At 42.7% G+C, this 23,236-nt stretch overlaps 1 protein-coding gene across 1 annotated transcript in view; it reads left to right on the forward strand.

Annotated features, from left to right (window-relative positions):
* Positions 1-23,236, forward strand: part of LOC136881272 (ATP-binding cassette sub-family G member 4) — a 409,011-nt gene that overhangs the window by 327,406 nt on the left and 58,369 nt on the right. The window contains exon 3 of the mRNA XM_068229125.1: positions 16,042-16,223. Coding sequence (XP_068085226.1) covers positions 16,042-16,223 — 182 coding nt within the window. The remainder of the gene's footprint in view (positions 1-16,041; positions 16,224-23,236) is intronic.

Genomic DNA, 23,236 nt, shown 5'->3' on the forward strand with positions numbered 1-23,236 from the left:
TGTATGTATGTATGTATGTATGTATCTCTTCCTTTCTAATCCTAGCCTCCAGCTTATTAGAAAAAGACACTCCATTACGGTGACATAACCTTGCGGGTTATCAGACAGACTTCAGACACATGTACTAAACGCACGAGGGTTTTGACCTCAATGTCCTATGCCTCTTACAATTACTACGACCGTTCCGTGACCCGTCTCCATGCATACAGCATGCGCAGTGTAGACAGACGACAGCACGTACTACAGCCAGCAGGTTCACTCCTCTCCTCGTCCCACTGTAACCCCGGTAACCTCGCTGACACGCAACATAACAATGAGCCTCAAATATTCAACAGCATGTCTCGGTTTATATATAGAAACTTAAGCTTGTTCCCTTCTACCTAGTTATCTGTTTTACTTCCGGCTAGGACGGGCTGAGTGGTGGCGACGACGGTCGAGGAGCTGGCCTTCTGAGTCCAACTTTGTAGGTTCGATCCTCACTCAAATACGTCAGCCTTTTGTTGGTAGATTTACTGGTAAATAAAAGAACAAAATTCCGGCACCTCGGTGACTCCGAAAACCGTCAAAAGTAGTTAGTCGGACGTAAAAACCAATAACATTATTATTATTATTATTATTATTATTATTATTATTATTATTATTATTATTATTTGCATATGGACCCTGTTAATTACGCATTGCATTTATGATTCGCCTTTCTAACAGACTATATTGCTTTCATTCTTTCACTGTGTGACTGTTTTCTTTCTTCTGACCACTTAGTCCCCGATTTTTTAGGGACTTCATTCTCTGGCTTTACTACCCATCTATTTATCGTCTGACGGCAAATATTTCTGTTTAGTATTTCTGATGTTTTTATCTGTGCCTTTTCTAGATCATTTTTAACATATTTTATCCATGGTACGTTCTTCAGTTTTTCAGTATTTGTCAAAATCTTGTGCGTTAGGCATGAAGACGAAAGTCTGTGAACGTGTCCATAGAATTTCAGTCGTCGTTTCCTTATGTCTGTGGCCAGGTTGGACAGTCTTTCCGTAGCTTTGCGTGATTATTATTATTATTATTATTATTATTATTATTATTATTATTATTATTATTATTATTATTATTATTTTTGCTAGGGGCTTTACGTCGCACCGACACAGATAGGTCTTATGGCGACGATGGGATAGGAAAGGCTTAGGAGTTGGAAGGAAGCGGCCGTGGCCTTAATTAAGGTACAGCCCCAGCATTTGCCTGGTGTGAAAATGGGAAACCACGGAAAACCATTTTCAGGGCTGCCGATAGTGGGATTCGAACCTACTATCTCCCGGATGCAAGCTCACAGCCGCGCGCCTCTACGCGCACGGCCAACTCGCCCGGTATTATTATTATTATTATTATTATTATTATTATTATTATTATTATTATTATTATTATTTCTTCTTTATGCCCACTCAAAGAGCGTGTTTATACTTGTTTGTTGGCCTGATGGTTTTCACCTTCTCATCGTCCCAAAATCTCTTCATGAATGCACTGTGTTGCATCTTGCGTTCCGTGGACCACTTCCTACCAATTTTATTTTTAGTTTCTCCACGAATTTGTGCTGGGCTACTATTGAACTAAAGGCTTCACGGTCTTGATGTCGTCCGCGATATTCATATCTTGGAGGTCTGCCTTCGTTTCTTATAGCAAGTTTATTTTGACCATCTTTGAGCTGATTATGTTTAATAATCTTTTGGTCAGTCTGTCGCTGTCCATTCTATAGATATGGCCATAGAATTTCAGGCGTCTCTTGTGTACGGCATCAGTGAACCTGTCAGTTAATGAGTAGAGGTGCGCTGTTCTCCTCTTATTTCACATTCAATTTTCTCTCGTGGGACCATACATTTTCCGGAGAATTTTCCTTTCTTGTTTTTCAATTTCTATACTTTTAGAGTGACGTCGAAGGGATATGGTTTCTGAGGCGTATAAATCTTCCGGCAAAACGACTGCATTGTAATGTAGTAATTTTGCATTACGCGATATGACTCTCTTGTTGTCGTAATTCCACGTTACCCTGTACGCCTTATGGAGTTTAGTGGCTCTTCTATGTTTTCCCTACAGTCTAGTCCCGATGGTAGTATGATTTCTCCAAGGTATTTGAACGAGGACACCTGTGAAATTGTGCCGCTATTCATCTTTAGCGGAGTTTTTTCTTTCTTTGCTATGTAGATTTTCCATGGACTGTGTTTTTTCGTGCGATATCTGGAGGCCTGCCTTTGATGCTATATTGTGTAATCTCTGTACGCCGTGTCTGGTTTCATCTCTGGTCTTAGTAATTATTGCTAGATCATTAGCAAAGGCTAAACATTTCGCCTTGACTTTGCTTCCCGAATTTCCGATGCTCACACCTTTGACATCACTTTCCCATTCTGTAAACAGTTTGCAATAACTAGAGCCCTGAAGTTAGGCAAAACGCCTTCTTTATCTGGATAGATATGTGGAAATGTCAGATAGAGATAAACATGTTTCGTACATTTGGGAACAGCAGGGCCAGTTATTATTTTGCCCTTCTTTTTACCTATTTTAGCTTTCGTTGCTTATTTGAACGTTTAATGCCTTTGTTGCCTTTTCTGATTTGTTATGAACATTTTCTTCTATTATTCACACACTAAAATTAATATCGGTGGAAATAAAATAAAATTATAATGTACTGTATTATTAACCTTCTTCTTCCACCTTTCCCACACCTATGGGATCGCCGGTGCGAAATGTGTAGCGCATGTGGATCTAGCCCTGTTTTATTTCGAGATGCTCTTCCTGACGCAAAACCTATGTGGAGGGATGTTATCACTACTGCGTGTCTGTGTTATGGTTGGTAGTGTAGTGTATTGTCTGCATGAAGAGGAGAGTGTTGGGATAAACTCAAACACCCAGTCCTTGAGCCAGAAGAATTAATCAGATGCGATTAAAATCCTTGACCCAGCCCGGAATCGAATTCGGGACCCTCTGAACTAAAGGTCTCAACGCTTACCATTCACCTAAGGAGTCGGACAATGCACTGTATTAATAAAATATATCACACTTTCATTTTAATTTAATAGAGATGGTAAAATATAATATTTGCTCAAATAATATTCTCATATTATAAAAATCTCTCACTCCACAAGCCAACTGCTCAAAAGGGTTAGCGGGTCCCGTTCCTGATCCCACTAACTACATTTTTATGGTTTTCGGTGACGCCAAGGTGCCACAGTTTTTCCCCCTAAGAGTTATTTTATGTGCCAGTAAATCTTCTGACACGAGGCGGACGTATTTGAACACCGGACTTGAGCCAGGATTGAACCTGCCAAATCTCAAATCTAAGTTTTGTTCCAAAACAAAATTTGTCGTTGTCTAGTACTAGTGTCATGAAACGTCTAGATTTCTCCAAAACTGAATATTAATGGGCTCTGTATTAGTACAAATATAATACACCTCTTGTTCATGGTTGGGTTACTATTGTCATGTCCTAGTTCACGAACCATGGGCAACGGCTAAGTGGTCCTAAGAGTCGGAATGCCAGTTTATATGGAATAACAGTGGGCATCTCGGACATATTCTGAGTCATGGCCCTCCTTGTGATCAGGCGGCTAGGACTATACAATCAGCCGGTGGTCTCTAACCCGTAAAAGGAGAGATACTCACTGAGACTATGTGTAAGAAGAAGTTCACAGAACTTTTACCGAGAGCACTCGCAACGTTTTAAACAAGCCTCGGACCTATGGGAGTACCGGAATCCCACTTCCCTTTGACAGGCGGGGGGCTCCTTGGAAACACATTGCCAAACGAAATTGAATTCGATGGGGAGCTAACAATATTAATGGTACTTTTGGAAGAAAAAAGTAGAACTGACTGAGTTAGCAAAGAGGATGCGTCTGAATGTGTTGCGAATTAATGATATTAGGATAAGGGGAGATAACGAGGAAAAGATAGGAGATGTAAACATGCGGTGAAAAGGGACGAGCATAGCAGTTAGAGCAAGTAAGACGAGAATTGTTTCAGTCTATACTTCACATGAGGGTGCAGCTGAGGATGAAGTTCACAATCTTTTTCAATCAAGAATGACATAGTTAAGGTCAACAGTAAAGGTAGGATAGCTAACGGACGATTTCGATGCAAGAGTTGTAAATAGAACTGAGGGATATGATACATGTGGGGAAGATATGGAAGCTAATAGGAATGGAAGCGTTCGCTGGTCTTCTCTGCTAGTATGGGATTAGCAGTTACGAATACATTCTTTAAACATAAGGCTTTTCACAGATACTTGTGGGAGGGTCGGGGCACCAGATCCATAATAGACTATATCTCAACCGACCTTGAATTCAGGAAATCTGTTAGGAATATGTAGGTTAGTTTTATTTCAAGTAACAACCAATGATAGGAAGAGTACTGGTACAAGAAACAAGTAATTGGGCTGAATGCCAGTTATTGCTACATTCTAGTTCGCACGGAAGCAGATCCGGGCAATAATAACTGATAATAAAGATAACTGTTTTCAGTTGTACTACAGCAGAACCAGAAGCTTCTCCAGTACTGGATGAAGTAATTTCTTACATCTCTAGTACCTCCAAGGACATCATTAGGGCCCGGGTTTTTGGTAACAAATATAGTCTATCCTGCACAACGGTTATGCTATGAGTTTTACATAAACGTTAGGGTTACGGCCCTCAGAACCCCTAGAATTTATATTTCTCTCGCGACATAACGGAAGGACGGGCTTGACGACACTTCGTAATAACCAAAATAGTTTGCACTCTAACCTACTGAAAATCCATAGCCTGTTTCCAGTCATTCGACCGGGTCGGAAATGAAATGATAATGAATGAAGCCCCATCCAGCGGTGAGGATGGGAATTATGCCGGACTGCCTCAAAATCCGAGGTCTACATGTACTTTCCCTCAGAGAGGTCGAGGATTAGAGATGAACATTTTAAGAAGCCATTATTTTGTAAAGTAAATGGTTATCATTTGAAACATCAAAAGTCACTAGCTAAATGAACATGTCCTCGGACACTCCCGGCACTAAGTCATAAGTCATTTCATTTACTAGCTAAATAACCATGATGGAAAGAGATCATTTCAAAACTTTAAGGTATCGTGCTCAGTCTCACCTAATGATGACAGCCACTTATTCAATCATCAATGATTCTCATTTAGGGCTGTCGCCCAAATGACAAATTCCCAATCAATTTTTTATCTAGTCCTTTCTTACATGAAATGGCGTATGGCTTTTAGTGCCGGGAGTATCCGACGACATGTCCGGCTCGCCAGGCGCAGGTCTTTTGATTTGACTCCCGTAGGAGACCTGCGTGTCATGATGAGGATGAAATGATGATGAAGACGACACATACACCCAGCCCCAGTGCCAGCGAAATTAACCAATGGTGGTTAAAATTCCCAACCCTGCAGGGAATCGAACCCGGGACCCCTGAGACCAAAGGCGAGCCCACGAACCATTTAGCCATGGAGCTTTTCTTAGATGATTACAGAGAACTTGGAAATTTATCAAACATTTCCCTTTGTAAACTCGTGTCCTCATCCCGAGGTGGTGCAGCTCTTTTTAGACACAGGCAAGGTGCATGTACCATTTCAACCACATACCAGACCTCCTGTCATTCGACTGTGCGGGGAATCGAAACCCAGGCCCCTGAGGACGGCAGCTAATAGCGCTAATCGTTACGCTACGGAGGCGGACCCCTTAGTAAATTATTCCAATCCCTGATTTCCCTCCCTATAAAATAATATTTACAATATTTGCCCCAATGTGCCCTCTTCGATTACAACTTTATCTTAATACTATGATCTTTCTTAACTTTTTAGGGCTCCGTTCAAGCTTATTCGCGTCTACTAATGTTCAGTCCGCCGGCTCAGTCCGGTGATATTTGAAGGTGCTCAAAAAGCCAGTCTCGTGTCGGTAGATTTGAAGGCACGTAAAAGAACTCCTGCGGAACAAACTTCCCGCACCTCGGCGTCTCCGAAAACTGTCAAAAGTAGTTAGATATTAATAGAGCCCGGATTTTTATGCATTAATAGGTTAGAATTCAAATTTACTCAAGCGAGTAGCAAGTATAGTCTGCCTTCACAACGATTAAGGTATCAGGTTTGCATAAATATTAGGGGTACGGCCCATCAGAACCCCTATGATTTATGTTACTCTTGCTACATTGTCGAAGAGCGGGTGGCCGACACTCCCTGCTAACTAAATATTAGTTTGCAGTCTAACCTCCCACTGCATAAAAATCCGGGCTTTAGTTATTAATGTTATTCCACGCCATGTAGAAAACCCACACAAAATGAAGGAATATCGTTTTTCTTGCAACTCTTGTATTATTTCAGCCCCGTGCGAGGAAAAGGACAGTGGTTTACTTAATACTTAATTCTATGAAGTAATTATGATTGTTGAATTTGTAATTGAAACTGAGCAAAATATTTCACAGGTAACTGCAATTCAGACCAGTTACATTTTTGTCATTCCCCTCCCATCCCTGGTTATAATGGACATATACATTTCTAACCCAGGTTTTATCAATCCATGTTACTTTATCACTATCATTATTATTATTATTATTATTATTATTATTATTATTATTCGTTGAGTTCGGTACTGGGAGTCGTCACCCCAATAATACAGCTCCGCCCTCCACGGATATCCTCAGCTCTCCTTAAAACACACTGCAGAGGTGCTGTCCTATCCATCTGCTCAGTCCTTCCCCATGAACTCCTCTCCTCTACTTTCCCCTCCATGACCGATTTCTCAAGATTCTCTCCTGCCTCAAAACATGGCGAAAAAGCTGGAGAATTTTTTGATCGCCACAGAAAGAAAGGTTCTTAGGGATCTTCTGTTCCTCAATAATGGACGCATTGATTCTTCGGGTGATCCAATATATGAGCAGAATTGTACGCCAGCACCACATGTCAAAGGCAGTCATTCACTGTCCAAGCCTCGCAGCCATATGAGAAAACGTAGAAACAAGTTTCAACCCGGCCCATCTTCATGTTGTTTGTTATTGCCTGGTTTTGTTACATTTTCGTGTTGTGGTTGTTTTAATTTTTAGAACGATTCAGTAATAAATGATTTACTAACGCATGGTATCCCTTGCCTGTCGTAAGAGTCGACTAAAAGGGGCGATCAAGGGATGATATTTTTGGAACCATGAGATTACCTATGATTAGTGTTGTATGTCCGGCGCTCCCTTCTCGCTCCGCCAGCCAGCTGCACGCGCGCCTGTGTATCATTCTGCTAGCTTCGACGCGCAGCCCTCAGTGCGCGTGCCTGACCATCGAGTGTACTATAAATAGGAGCTCCCTGCCTGCTCACTTGCCCACTTGCCCCGGTGTCCAGCTCCAGAATACACCCTACGTCGAGCACGGAGGCTACTCCTCTTGAAAATGTGCTTCGACCAGGTGGACTGAATTTCTGGCAGTACGAGGTCTCACCTCTGGTCACCGTTCCCTTACCTGTTTCCGCTGCCTATGTTCCGTAATTCTTTTACAAGCCATTTTCATTCCCTAACTTATGCAAGCTCCCTTAGTTTCGCTAGGTGGAATTTCTTCAATCAATTGAACTTGCTTTTTAGGAATTCAGGCACTTCCACAAACAAGGACTCTCAAGAACATTTATGTTAGTGTGCCAGATAGTTCTCGACTATCAACGTGTCAATTCACAAAGACTATCTTTTCAAGATAGAAGTGTATATAAAGACTGCAAACCTGTACATATTGTATAAAGACAGACTTTTCTCAAGATTCAATATTCCTTTTTGCTTCAAAATAAATTTCAGTTATTTGTGTAAATATCATAAAGTGAAGCAAATAAAGTTGTGTTCTGTAAACTTCAACCTTGGTTACAACACAACTCTATGGCGACGAGGTAAAACCGCACCAAAATACAATTCATCGGCCCCAGTCGCCAACTCTATGGCGACGAGGTAAAAAGCAACAAACTACAATTCTTCGGTCCCAGTTACCAACTCTATAGCGACGAGGTACACACGAAACCAACACTACAATTCAACGGGCCCAGTTGTCAACTCTACGGCGACGTGCTAACAACAACGACACTCCAACCAGTTCTGACACACAGCTTACCTTACTCTTTCTTGCACGCATCTCGCAATGGCTACTGCGGAACAACTCGCTACGATCTTCCAAGCCTTACAGCAGCAACAACAACAGTTTATGCAACAACAACAGGCAGCATTAATTCAGGCTATTCAAGCTATTTCTGTCTCTCCACAGCCATCAGCTATTCCTCCGTTCTCTGCTTTTGATCCAGCTAAGGAAGAATGGTCAGTTTATTTAGCCCGCTTGCAACAGCATTTCATCTGCCATTCTGTCACAGATGATCACCGCCGCCGCGCACTATTTCTTAGTTCGGTTGGCAATGCTACGTGTGAATTACTACGTAAATTAAGTCCAGAAGAACACTTATCTGAGGTACCCTTCACGCAGCTCTTGGCCCGTCTCACGGAACACTATGCCAAAGCTCCTCACATAGTGGCTGCTCGCTATAAATTTTTTCAGAGCAGAAAGCAACCCCATCAGACACATACTGAATGGATAACTGAATTGCGTGGTCTAGCTAAACCCTGCCAGTTCATCTGCTCCAAGGACGGTTGTGGTTCATCCTACACTGATTCTCTCATTCGGGACATGATAATTTTACATACTCCTGAAGACAAAATACGTTTTGACGCTGTCAAGCAGAGTCACCCTTCTTTAGAAGACGTCCAGCGTATTGCTACGGTTTATGAGCTTACCACCCAGACTGCCGCAGCCATAGCTTCTCCACACGAAGTTGCACAAGTCTCGCCTCAGGCCCGCAAGTCCTCTGCTACAGTGAACCGTACGGATAAGGCGCTCTCCACCAAGCATTCTCGCCAGGTTCCCTCTCGTAATGCTACACGGAAGCCCAATTCTAAAAGCACCTCGAAACTCCTGCCTTCCTGCCGAGGTTGTTTCAAGCATCATGAACGTCGTGACTGTCGTTTTTTCAAAGCTACTTGTCAACGATGTAATAAACTTGGACACATTCAGACTGTCTGTCAAAGTTCGCTCCGCCCTGCTAAGACTACTGCAGCGCGCCGGAAGCATATACAGCCCCGCCAAGACATGGAAGTTGATCAGATCAATCTTATTCTTCCCACAAAGGATTCTCACAAAATCATCATTCCTCTCTCATTCTCTGATAGATCTGTCGATTTTCAATTAGACACTGGATCACCTGTCTCTATTATTAACCTGACTACCTACCACGACTTAGGTTCACCTTCATGCTCTCCAGCTGACATCCAGCTCGTGACATTTAACAAGAAGAAAATTGACATCAAAGGTCAAATTAAGCTTCAGGCTAGTTATAAAGGAATTCAGAAGGCCATTCCTCTTCTCGTAGTTAACAACTACACTGCATCAAACATTATGGGCATGGATCTATTTAACTTATTTGGTTTCCAGATACATGACAACATTAACGTCGTATCTACATTGCATCCTACTTCTGACGTTACCGCTCTCCTAGAGCAATTTCCTGAAGTCTTCGACTCTCAGCTCGGAACAGCAAAAGACTATACAGCTCACATACAGCTGAAATCCGGAGCTAAGCCTCGCTTCCTCAAAGCACGTCCAGTACCCCTAGCACTTCAAGACCAGGTCACGAAAGAATTAGAAAGATGGATACAAACTGGAATTGTAGTACCAGTTACTTCTAGTCAATGGGCTACTCCACTCGTGGTAATCAAGAAACCTGATGGTAATGTTCGAATTTGTGGCGATTTTCGATCTACAGTCAACGCACAACTCGAAACCGATATCTTTCCTATTCCACGTCCAGAAGACTTATTCCGTCGTCTCTCTGGTGGACAATTCTTCTCTCGAGTTGATCTTAAAGAAGCATATCTCCAGCTACTTTTAGACGAAGAATCTAAGAAATTTCTCACACTAAACACTCCTCTCGGACTGCTCCAGCTCCAGCGGCTCCCATTCGGTGTTTCATCCTCAGCGGCTATTTTTCAGCGCTATTTGGCTCAACTCACCGCCTCAATTCCCGGTTGTGCTAACTACCTGGATGATATTATTGTTACTGGAAAAGATCATCAGGAACATCTAACCAATCTCCGCCTTCTTCTACAGACATTGAAAGACAATGGACTACGAGCGAATCTCGCTAAATGTACCTTCTTTCAGCCTCAAGTTCACTACCTCGGACATATACTTGATAAGAATGGAATTCGTCCTAGTATGCAGAATGTCTCCGCGATAGTAAACATGCCAGCACCTCAGAACCTCAAGCAGCTTCAGTCCTTCATCGGCAAAGCGAACTATTATAATAAGTTCATTCCACGCTTCGCTACAGTGGCAGCTCCATTAAACGCTCTACGTAAAAAAGGTGTTAAGTTTCAGTGGACTCCGCAATGCCAACAGGCATGGAAAACAATCAACAACGCCTTAATGCAAGCTATACAACTCACTCATTTTCAGCCCGACAAGATCATCACGCTAGCTACTGACGCTTCAGACTACGGTGTCGGTGCCGTTCTCTCCCAGAAGGATCGTCATGGACAAGAACGCCCCATCGCCTTCGCTTCGAAAACACTTAATGACCATCAACGTCGATACTCACAGATAGAGAAAGAAGCTTTAGCCATCATCTTTGGTATTCGCCGTTTCAATGAATATCTTTATGGCAACCATTTCCTGATCATTACCGATCATAAGCCTCTCGTACACTTATTCCATCCTGGTAATAAGATCCCAGAGAATTCCCTCAGAAAGCTTCAAAGATGGTCCATGTTCCTTTCTGATTATTCCTATCAGATTGTATATCGAGCCACATCCCAGCATTGTAATGCTGATGCTCTCTCCCGCTTACCCGTTGGTCCTGATACTGCCTTCGATTCTCAAGAATCTGAATGTCTTCAGTTGGACATAGAACTTGAAGATACTGTATCCAGTTTTCCTATTGATGCTACCTGCATAGCTAAAGCTACGGATAAGGACAGTACACTTGCTACTGTACGTACTTACATCCGCAACGGTTGGCCTCTTCAGAGCACACTTCCTGCCCACCTGGCACCTTATCATCGTATGCAGCATCGTCTCATGACTCGTGCCGGAGTTGTACTACTAGAAGCAGGCACCATCTTCCGAGTGGTTATCCCACTTAGCCTACAGAAACAAGTTCTCGAATTATTACACCAAAGCCATTGGGGTATCTCCAGAACAAAGCAACTCGCCCGTCAACACTGCTACTGGCCCGGTATTGATGCCGCCATCGAAAAGCTAATACGTCATTGTGAGCAATGTCAAACGAATCAGAACGCCCCGTCTTCTGATCTTGCTTCATGGCCTCCTGCTACTACTCCATGGGAACGAGTTCACATCGATTTCGCAGGTCCTTTCCTCAATTCCATGTGGTTAATAGTCATCGATTCACTGTCAAACTTTCCATATGTCGTGGATATGCATTCGACTACTACAACCGAAGCTACCATTCGTGCTCTCCAGAAAATCTTTACTACAGAAGGTTTACCGCAAGTACTCATTTCGGACAACGGACCTCAATTTACAGCTACTGCTTTTCAGAACTTTTGTACACATAATGGCATTCGTCATATCCTCGCACCACCTTTTCACCCTCAATCTAATGGTGAAGCTGAACGCTTCGTACAAACATTTAAAAGAAGTATGAAGAAAGCTGTCTCTTCAGGCTTAACTAAAGACCAAGCCTTGCTCCAACTCTTAAACAACTACAGAACTCTACCCGGCGCTGATAATATCACTCCTGCACAGAAGCTCCATGGACGACCTCACAGAACTTTACTTTCTCTGTTACAGCCTCTTCCGGCCCAGCATAAGACATCACCAACGAAGTTCTCCCTCAACGCCAAGGTCTACACCAGGACATTCAAATCCAACCCACTCTGGATACCTGGAGTCATCTGCAGATCTTTGGGTCATCGTCTCTACGAGATACAGACTACGGAGAAACGTATCTGCCGCCATCAAGATCAGATACGTCTGCGCTACCGCCCCTGTCCAGCTATTGATGCTATTGCTAAACCTGATAAATCTATTGCTGAACGCGCTTTAGATCATTTAATAACAATGGGTTCCTTTCAGGACGAGACAGCGCCACTCCGCCCAGTTCCAGCTCCGGACAATACAACAGAGATATCAGCAGCTCCGCCCCAGCATCGCAGTCGCCGCCAGCGCCGCCGCCGTTTCACGCCGTACCGGCGCATTTAGGAGGGGAGGGTGTTGTATGTCCGGCGCTCCCTTCTCGCTCCGCCAGCCAGCTGCACGCGCGCCTGTGTATCATTCTGCTAGCTTCGACGCGCAGCCCTCAGTGCGCGTGCCTGACCATCGAGTGTACTATAAATAGGAGCTCCCTGCCTGCTCACTTGCCCACTTGCCCCGGTGTCCAGCTCCAGAATACACCCTACGTCGAGCACGGAGGCTACTCCTCTTGAAAATGTGCTTCGACCAGGTGGACTGAATTTCTGGCAGTACGAGGTCTCACCTCTGGTCACCGTTCCCTTACCTGTTTCCGCTGCCTATGTTCCGTAATTCTTTTACAAGCCATTTTCATTCCCTAACTTATGCAAGCTCCCTTAGTTTCGCTAGGTGGAATTTCTTCAATCAATTGAACTTGCTTTTTAGGAATTCAGGCACTTCCACAAACAAGGACTCTCAAGAACATTTATGTTAGTGTGCCAGATAGTTCTCGACTATCAACGTGTCAATTCACAAAGACTATCTTTTCAAGATAGAAGTGTATATAAAGACTGCAAACCTGTACATATTGTATAAAGACAGACTTTTCTCAAGATTCAATATTCCTTTTTGCTTCAAAATAAATTTCAGTTATTTGTGTAAATATCATAAAGTGAAGCAAATAAAGTTGTGTTCTGTAAACTTCAACCTTGGTTACAACAATTAGCATCATTACGTGAGGAACACTATGGGTCTGTGATTAGTATCATTCGGGAAGGAATACCATGAGTCTACGTTACCTTTGATTAATACCACTATATGATGAACACCATGCGTTTTACATTACCTATGATTAGTACCATTATGTGAGGCATACCATGAGTCTACGTTGCCTTTGATTAATACCACTATATGATGAACACCATGGGTTTTACATTACCTGTGATTAGTACCTTTATGTGGGGAATACCATGAGTCTATGTTACCTTTAATTAATACCACTATATGATGAACACCATGGGTTTTACATTACCTGTGATTAGTACCATTATGTGAGGAATACCATGAGTCTACGGTACCTTTTACCGGGCGAGTTGGCCGTGCGCGTAGAGGCGCGCGGCTGTGAGCTTGCATCCGGGAGATAGTAGGTTCGAATCCCACTATCGGCAGCCCTGAAAATGGTTTTCCGTGGTTTCCCATTTTCACACCACGCAAATGCTGGGGCTGTACCTTAATTAAGGCCACGGCCGCTTCCTTCCAACTCCTAGGCCTTTCCTATCCCATCGTCGCCATAAGACCTATCTGTGTCGGTGCGACGTAAAGCCCCTAGCAAAAAAAAAACGGTACCTTTGATTAATACCACTATATGATGAACACCATGGGTTTTACATTACCTGTGATTAGTACCATTATGTGAGGAATACCATGAGTGTATGTTACCTTTAATTAATACCACTATATGATGAACACCATGGGTTTTACATTACCTGTGATTAGTACCATTATGTGAGGCATACCATGAGTCTACGTTACCTTTGATTAATACCACTATATGAGGAACATCATGTGTCTACTTTACTAGTGATTAGTACCATTATGTGAGGAATACCATGAGTCTGCGTTACCTTTGATTAATACCACTATATGAGGAACATCATGTGTCTACTTTACTAGTGATTAGTACCATTATGTGAGGAATACCATGAGACTGCGTTACGTTTGATTAATACCACTGTATGAGGAACATCATGTGTCTACTTTACTAGTGATTAGTACCATTATGTGAGGCATACCATGAGTCTACGTTACCTTTGATTAATACCACTATATGATGAACACCATGGGTTTTACATTACCTATGATTAGTACCATTATGTGAGGAATACCATGAGTGTATGTTACCTTTAATTAATACCACTATATGATGAACACCATGGGTTTTACATTACCTGTGATTAGTACCATTATGTGAGGCATACCATGAGTCTACGTTACCTTTGATTAATACCACTATATGAGGAACATCATGTGTCTACTTTACTAGTGATTAGTACCATTATGTGAGGCATACCATGAGTCTACGTTACCTTTGATTAATACCACTATATGATGAACACCATGGGTTTTACATTACCTATGATTAGTACCATTATGTGAGGAATACCATGAGTGTATGTTACCTTTAATTAATACCACTATATGATGAACACCATGGGTTTTACATTACCTGTGATTAGTACCATTATGTGAGGCATACCATGAGTCTACGTTACCTTTGATTAATACCACTATATGAGGAACATCATGTGTCTACTTTACTAGTGATTAGTACCATTATGTGAGGAATACCATGAGTCTACGTTACCTTTGATTAATACCACTATATGAGGAACATCATGTGTCTACTTTACTAGTGATTAGTACCATTATGTGAGGAATACCATGAGTCTGCGTTACCTTTGATTAATACCACTATATGAGGAACATCATGTGTCTACTTTACTAGTGATTAGTACCATTATGTGAGGAATACCATAAGTCTGCGTTACCTTTGATTAATACCACTATATGAGGAACATCATGTGTCTACTTTACTAGTGATTAGTACCATTATGACGGGCCGGTGACCTGGATTTTGGACCCCTTTGGACAACAAGCATAATCCATGTATGGAAGCAGTCCCTTGCTCCATTGATACCATTATTTTAAGTTATTTTATGGGAAGGTGGGGCATTGCGGGTCGGATCCACTGACTGTTTTAAATTCATAATCATTTTTCATCGTCGTCTTTTTGAATTCTAGTCAGTGGATGGATTTTGGAATGTTCATTGCGCTTCATCACGTACCATTACGGGCCGATGACCAAGATGTTAGCCCCTTAAAACAACAAACATCATCATCATCATCATTTACTGACACTTTTATAACATTATGTTTTAATGAGATTAATGCGCTGTCTTCAAAATAGGACACTGTACTTTAATAGTCAGATGAACTGTTGAGTCTGGAATCACATGCATGCAATTTTCTTGCAGTACCTTGTATGCGTAGGATTGGCAATTACAGTATCAAAATACAAGAGAAGTATGTAAACTGGAGCAATGTCAGACTAATATTTGACAGTAGGTTGATAAGCAATTAACTTACTGCTCTGGCCTAAATAACACATGCCAATGTTAGTAGGATGCACTCTCTGTGTGAGCGTAGGCTATATATGTGTCCATTCATGACAGCCTAGCTGCAGTATGCGGCTGTAACAAGACTGGAAAGAGACTTCGTAACATACTCTGAGTTGTGAACGAAAACCGTGTAGTACAATTAGTGGATTACATCGTTTTGAACTGTGTGAAAAGGAATGTAACGAGAGTTCAGGAATGACTGGAGAACAAAATTGAACTGAATTACTTGTTCCATTTTTCTGAAAATTTGTGATCGTCAGTGGTCAATAGGGTTTGAACAATAGGATAATTAATGATATTGGTTTGACATCCCAGTAACTACTTTTACAGTTTTCGGAGACAGCTTTAACAACAGAAATGTGATTAGTAAAGTGTATCTTCCTCAGTCGTTACCATCAGATGAGACATTGTATTTTTTTAAGGGAGCTGAATCCAAACTACCGTCGCTCTAATTGGAAGTCGCTAGCTATGCCATAATTATTTTAGAGAATAACAAGTGTGGTTGTAACTATGAGGGACACGATTGCACCTAGTACTAGCTTGGACTACCTGTTCACGAGAGTTATTTTAGATGAAGATGTAACATCTTCTGGATGCTCTTCTGCCTCTTCAATAAGTTCTATACTAAGTCGCTGCTCTCCTGATGTCCACAGCAGTGCCCCCAGCATTGCCAATGGCGGTCTTCTCGTCAAGAAGGTCCCCAACAATAGTCTGCCTGGAGTTGTCGACACCAACAACAAACGGCCAATGGTGCTGAGCCATCTACCTAGCAGACCGCCCGTCGACATCCAGTTCACTGACCTCACCTACTCCGTGTCTGAAGGACGCAAGCGAGGTAAGTACTCTTCATTCTAAACGAATTATTGAATGCATGATTACCCCCTGTAGGTGGGGGACGCAGACGAAGAATACACCCGCGGTATCCCCTGCCTGTCGTGAGAGGCGACTAAAAGGGGTGACCAAGTGATGGTTATATTAGAACCATGTGATTGCTTGTGATTAGTACCATTACGTGGGGAACACCACGTTACTTAGTAGTACGTGCGAGGAAAGCCATGGGTCTACGTTACATAGAAGCAGTACCATTATGGGAGAAACACTACGGGTCTGGGGCGTTGTTTATGATAAGTGTCATCCTGTGCATTCCACCGGTCTTTTCCATCGTGTTCGGAATGGGTCTGCGTTACCTATGAGTAGTAGCACTTTATAAGGAACACCGTGGGTTACGTTGACTATGGTTGGCACCACTTTGTGAGAAAAAAACACGGGTTTGACTGGAGCCCGTGATAAGTACCACTGCGATGAAAACCATGGCTCTGCCTTGCCTGAGAGTAATACCATTACGTGAGCAACACCATGAGTATACGTGGCTTGTGATTAGTTCCACTGAGTGACGAACTACACAGGAATAACGGCGCCCGTGGTTAGTCCCACTATGTGCGAAACACCATAGGTTTTTGTTACCTGTGCGTGGTGCCATACCATGGATGTACCTTACTAGTGATTAGTACCACCATGCGAGAACACTATGGTTCTGGTTTATCAGTGATTAGTACAATTATGAGAGGCCGGTGACCTGGTCCCCTTTAGATAAGTATCATCCCAGTACTTACAGCATTGTGAATAGGATCCACTGACTGTTTTTGTTCCACGATCACTTTCTCATTGTCGTTTTTGTTCCACGATCACTTTCTCATTGTCGTTTTTGTTCCACGATCGCTTTCTCATTGTCGTTTTTGTTCCACGATCACTTTTTCATTGTCATTTTCATTTCACGATCACTTTCTCATTGTCGTTTTTGTTCCACGATCACTTTCTCATTGTCGTTTTTGTTCCACGATCACTTTCTCATTGTCGTTTTTGTTCCGCGATCACTTTCTCATTGTCGGTTTTGTTCCACGATCACTTTCTCATTGTCGGTTTTGTTCCACGATCACTTTCTCATTGTCGGTTTTGTTCCACGATCACTTTCTCATTGTCGTTTTTGTTCCACGATCACTTTTTCATTGTCGGTTTTGTTCCACGATCACTTTCTCATTGTCGGTTTTGTTCCACGATCACTTTCTCATTGTCGTTTTTGTTCCACGATCACTTTTTCATTGTCATTTTCATTTCACGATCACTTTCTCATTGTCGTTTTTTGTTCCACGATCACTTTTTCATTGTCATTTTCATTTCACGATCACTTTCTCATTGTCGTTTTTGTTCCACGATCACTTTCTCATTGTCGATTTTGTTCCACGATCACTTTTTCATTGTCATTTTCATTTCACGATCACTTTCTCATTGTCGTTTTTGTTCCACGATCACTTTCTCATTGTCGGTTTTGTTCCACGATCACTTTCTCATTGTCGTTTTTGTTCCACGATCACTTTCTCATTGTCGGTTTTGTTTCACGATCACTTTCTCATTGTCATTGTTTTAGACTCTAGTCATTGGATACATTTTGAAGTTTTAATTTTCATTTCGTTCACCCCGTACCATTATGGGTCGATGACCTAGCTGTTAGGCCCTTTAAACAATAATCTTCATCTTCATCATCATCATCATCAGTAGCAGCAGCAGCATGATTGCTCTTCCAGAGTGACATAGTAATTTTCTCACCAGCGCGGTTCTGCTACAAGTGGCTTACAACCGGTGGCTGCATAAAATGCACAATACAAAAAAGGACACAATAAAATAAAATGAAAATAAATAAATAAACACATTTCGTGTGGCTATTTCTAGCCGAGTGCAGCCCTTGTAAGACAGACCCTCCGATGAAGGTGGGCGGCCTCTGCCATGTGTAGATAACTGAGTGTTACTGTGGTGGAAGATAATAGTTTTTTTTTTTTTTTGGTGTGTGAGTTGTGAGTTGCAAGGATGTAGGGACAGCACAAACACCCAGCCCCGAGCCACTGGAATTAACCAATGAAGGTTAAAATCCCCGACCCGGCCGGGAATCGAACCCGCGACCTCTGAACCGAAGGCCAGTACACTGACCATTTAGCCAACGAGTCGGGCAAACTTGTGTCCTCGTCCCGAGGTGGTGGAGCTCTTTTTAGGCACACTCCCAATGGAGGTGAGCTGCATCTACCATTTCAACCACATACCAGGGAATCGAACCCGGGACCCCGAGGACGACAGCTAATAACACTAACCGTTACGCTACGGAGGCGGATAACTACACTATACTTATTCTAACGTCAAGCGAAGATAAAAGTAATAATGTTGATGGTCCCTTTTATTAAATTGATATTACAGATGCTTCCCATAATACTTTTGCTAACGATAAATATAAGAAAACATGAATAAAAAGCTATTGACTTAGCAAATTCAGAATTAAACTAAACCGCCGTATTTTCGTAATAATAATAATAATAATAATAATAATAATAATAATAATAATAATAATAAGCTTGATAAATTAGAAATATTAGAAAGAAGAATTATAAGGAAAATATTAGGTCCTCTAAGAATTGCAGAGTTTTGGAAATTAAGAAGTAACAATGAAATTTACCAGAACGTAGAAAACATATCAGAAGCAATAAGAAAAAGGAGATTGCTATTTCTTGGACACATTTATAGAAAGGATGACAATAGACTAACTAAACGAATCTTCAAGTACCTTTGGGAAAAGAAATCAACTACCACCTGGACTCAAGAAGTCAAGAAAGACCTGGAAAGGAAGAACATACGAGAAGAAGAATTATTGGAAAGAAAGATTTTTAGGAAGAAAGTCTTACAAATGGAAGGATTCCAAGGGAGAAAGGAAAAGAAAACAGGCACAAAGTGGACTGAAGACAGGAAAAAGAAACACAGTGAAACAATGAAAGAATACTGGAAGAAAAGGAAAGAATCAACTAAGGAGGAACAATTGAAATTGTAACGTGGTCCTTAGAAGGCCGGAACGCAAGAAGAAATAATAATAATAATAATAATAATAATAATAATAATAATAATAATAATAATAATAATAATAATAATAATAATTAGTGAACCCGTGTTCCTCCGCAGAATTCGTTATAAATAGGTCAGATAACTCGTCTTGATATACCTGTCGTAGTCATATTTGTATGACTGGTCTTTTCAGTAGTTTTATGAAAATTTAATACCAGTACATAATAACTGATTCATTCGTAATTTAGTTCATAACACTTCTTTCCATACAATATTCTCTGTTCTTCGACCATTCGGCCGTATTTGGATCTTAGCATTTTCAAACGATCTTGTCCGAGATAGTACAACATACAGTTGGCCGTAGATGAGTACTGGTTTGGGTAAGTAGACTATCCACTTTTTCAAGAGTTTGTCCCTGCGCTTTATTAATGGTCATACAGAAGGCTTGTCGACTTGATACCTTCCCGTCTGTACGTACGTAGATTGTTTCCTATTAGCAGCATGTAAGTTATTAGGAACGTTCTGCCATCTGGTGGGTATATTCAGAAGCTGGGGAAGGTCAGAGAATCAAAGAGTATCTAGCAACCCGAGTAGAGTACTTAGGTCGGTAGATTGACTGAGGAGGATTCTACATTTGGTCATCTTTCCTATTTTATTTACCTAAATATCATAAATGGAATATGAAGTTCAGTTTGTGTCTTTTGGTTAGATTTCAGAATCGGGGCTCTTGTCATCATACGTAACGTTTCGTTCCTCGCAGGATGAGGCTGACACATGCTAAACAAAAGTTTTTCTTAATATTTGAAGAGAGACACCTTGTACAAAGCAGAGATGTCGGCACGCTTTGAAGACTGTTCTATATTCTTCTCCGGGACAAACCACGGTCCATTATTAAGCCAAGATATTTAATTTGGTTAGACCAGGACAGTGGGACATTGTTAATAGTAAGATGACCAAATTTAGGCCGGCGTTTGGTGAAAACAATAGCCTGCATTTTGGTAGGGTTTATTTTCACCTTGTTCTGGACGCACCATTCCCAGAATGTATCAAGTTAAACTACAACCTTACTTGCTTCTAGTCCACCAATCCCATTGTTATTTACGATACACTGAGTGGCCAAAAGTCATGGGAAGACACTGAATGTGATGTTAATAACGAGTCGCTCCTCCGTGAGCCCTCAACACGGCAGCAGTACGGCGAGGCATCGACTCTACAAGGTGTTGGAAACGTTCTGGATGGACCTGGGCCCATGCATCTTGCACTGCTATAGTACTGTATAGTTGGTGCGGAGTTCATGGAGCGTACACCAGCATTGACAGCATTCCATAAATACTCGATTGGATTAAGATCGGGGGATCTGGAGGGCCAGTCCATGGTCATAACTTCACTGGAGTGCTCCCCCAACCACCTGCGTGCCACCACAGAGCAGTGACATGGCGCATTGTCCTGTTGAAACATGGCATCTCCACCAGGGTACTCTAGGACCAGAAAGGGATGCAGATGGTCTGAAAGCATGTCCACATAACGTGCGCCTGTCAGCGCTCCCTGCAGCCGGAAAATGAGGCCTAATTGCGACCATAAGAACGCCGCCCAGACCAGAACTGAGCCACCTCCCGCCTGGACACAGCCTTGTTGACACGCAGGATCTATAGCTTCATGAGGCATACGCCACACTCTCACGTGCCCATCAGCTCGATACAACTGGAACTGTGATTTATCGGACCTTACTACACGCCGCCACTGTTCCATGGTCCACTGCTGATGTTTATGGGTCCATGTACGTCGTTGAGCTCTTGTCGAGGTGCCAGCAAAGGGACACCAGTTGGTCGTCGGCTGGTGAAGCCCATGCGGTGCAGTTGCCAAATTACAGTCCTGGCAGAAATGAGTTCCTGACTCCCAAGATTCAACTGGGCGGTGATCTGACTCACAATAGCCCGTCGAGCGCCCATTATGGTTCTGCGGAGGTGACGTGATGTCCGTTCGTTAAACACCTGTTGTCTTCCCCCGCGGCAGTTTACGCGGATGGTAACTTTCTCTCTGCGATATTGAAGACCCACCCTCGACACTGTTGACCTTGGAAACCCGAATTCGCAAGTAATCTCCGCAATGCTATGACCCATGCACCGTGCGCCGATGATTATCCCACGTTCAAAGTCGGTTAACTTGTGATGTGTTGCCATCTTCACGACACTGGTGTCTGGGACAGACTACTCAGTTACACGCAGCTAGCCGCAACGCTCAGGAGTCATAGACGGCACATTTTTCCCGTCGAAATTCAAACGTATCTAGATCCGCCAATGCAAATCACAATCGCAATTTGCCTAGGCGTACCGCGATTGTACTGAAATTGGTTAGGTAAATCTTCAAACTAAAATGACTGACTTTTGGTAAAAAGCCAATGGCTATGCTCCTCGATAGTGCAATAACAACGGGTGGAAGAAGTAAGGAGGGTATAAAATATAGACTAGCCAAATTATTAAGTCTTGCATGTCGTCATTTCGAGAATCGATTAATAGAGCTAAAGCAAAGAACTTCATACGCGATAGGCACTCTACCAAACCAAACCTCATGGCGCAACAGCCCCGAAGGGCCATGGCCTTCCAAGCGACCGCTGCTCAGCCCGGAGGCCTGCAGATTGCGAGGTGTCGTGTGGTAAGCACGGCGGATCCTCTCGGCCGTTATTCTTGGCTTTCTAGACCGAGGCCGCTATCTCACCGTCAAATAGCCCCTCAGTTGTAATTACGTAGGCTCAGTGGACCACGAACCAGCCCTCAGATGCAGGTAAAAATCCTTGACCTGGTCGAGAATCGAACCCGAGGCCTCCGGGTAAGAGGCAGGCACGCTACCCCAACACCGCAGGCCCGGCATAGGCACTCTACAGTTAACAAACAAAATACTTATAAAGCACAATGCCGATCGGCAAGATATAAATATTCATGTAATATTAATATTGATTAAGGGTCACCAAATGTTTGCTCTTGATTTACACTGAACCCATTATGATTTTCTATTTAAGGGAGAAATGAGCATGAAATTCCACCGATATTCTCGGTCTACGTAACCTAGTGAATATTTCTTTCTTTACCCTCCAGGGTTGGTTTTCCCTCGGACCCAGCGAGGGATCCCACCTCTACCACCTCAAATGCAGTGTCCTGGAGCGTCAGACTTTGGATCGGGGATATACAACTGGGGAGAAGGATCAGTACCTCGCCCAGGCAGACTCACCTGCTATGCTGAACATGGGGCTTTGTGAGGGATGGGGGGGGGGGGAAGTTCGGAAATTATAGACAAGGAAGAGGGAAGTAAGCGGCCGTGGCCTTAACTTAGGTACCATCCCGGCATTTGCCTGGAGGAGAAGTGGGAAACCACGGAAAACCACTTCCAGGGTGGCTGAGGTGGGAATCTAACCCCCCTCTACTCAGTTGACCTCCCGAGGCTGAGTGGACCCCGTTCCAGCCCTCGTACCACTTTTCAAATTTCGTGGCAGAGCCGGGAATCGAACCCTGGCCTCCGGGGGTGGCAGATAATCACACTAACCACTACACCACAGTGGCGGACATGTTTATTATCATTATCGTTATTATTTCTCGGACAATTTTCCCACTTCTTGATGGTATCGCGGGTACAGTCCGTATAGCACATTTAGATTTGGCCCAGTTCTGCTACGGAATGCCCTTCCTGACAGCAATCCTATGTGGAGGGATGTATTCACAATTGCGTCTTTATGTAGAGGTTTGTAGTGTTGTGTGTAATGAGACAAACACTCAGTCCCTGAACCAGAGGAGTTTTAATCAGACGTGACGTAATTCCCGGCCGGGAATCGAACCCGAGACCTTATGAACGGAAGGTGGCTATGCTGATCATTCCGCCAAAAATCCGAATAAACGAAATAATAATAATAATAATAATAATAATAATAATAATAATAATAATAATAATTCGGCTCTTTGGCTGAGTTTTCAGCAATTT

This window comes from Anabrus simplex, chromosome 9 (assembly GCF_040414725.1).
Source record: "Anabrus simplex isolate iqAnaSimp1 chromosome 9, ASM4041472v1, whole genome shotgun sequence".
NCBI classification, from domain to species: domain Eukaryota; kingdom Metazoa; phylum Arthropoda; class Insecta; order Orthoptera; family Tettigoniidae; genus Anabrus; species Anabrus simplex.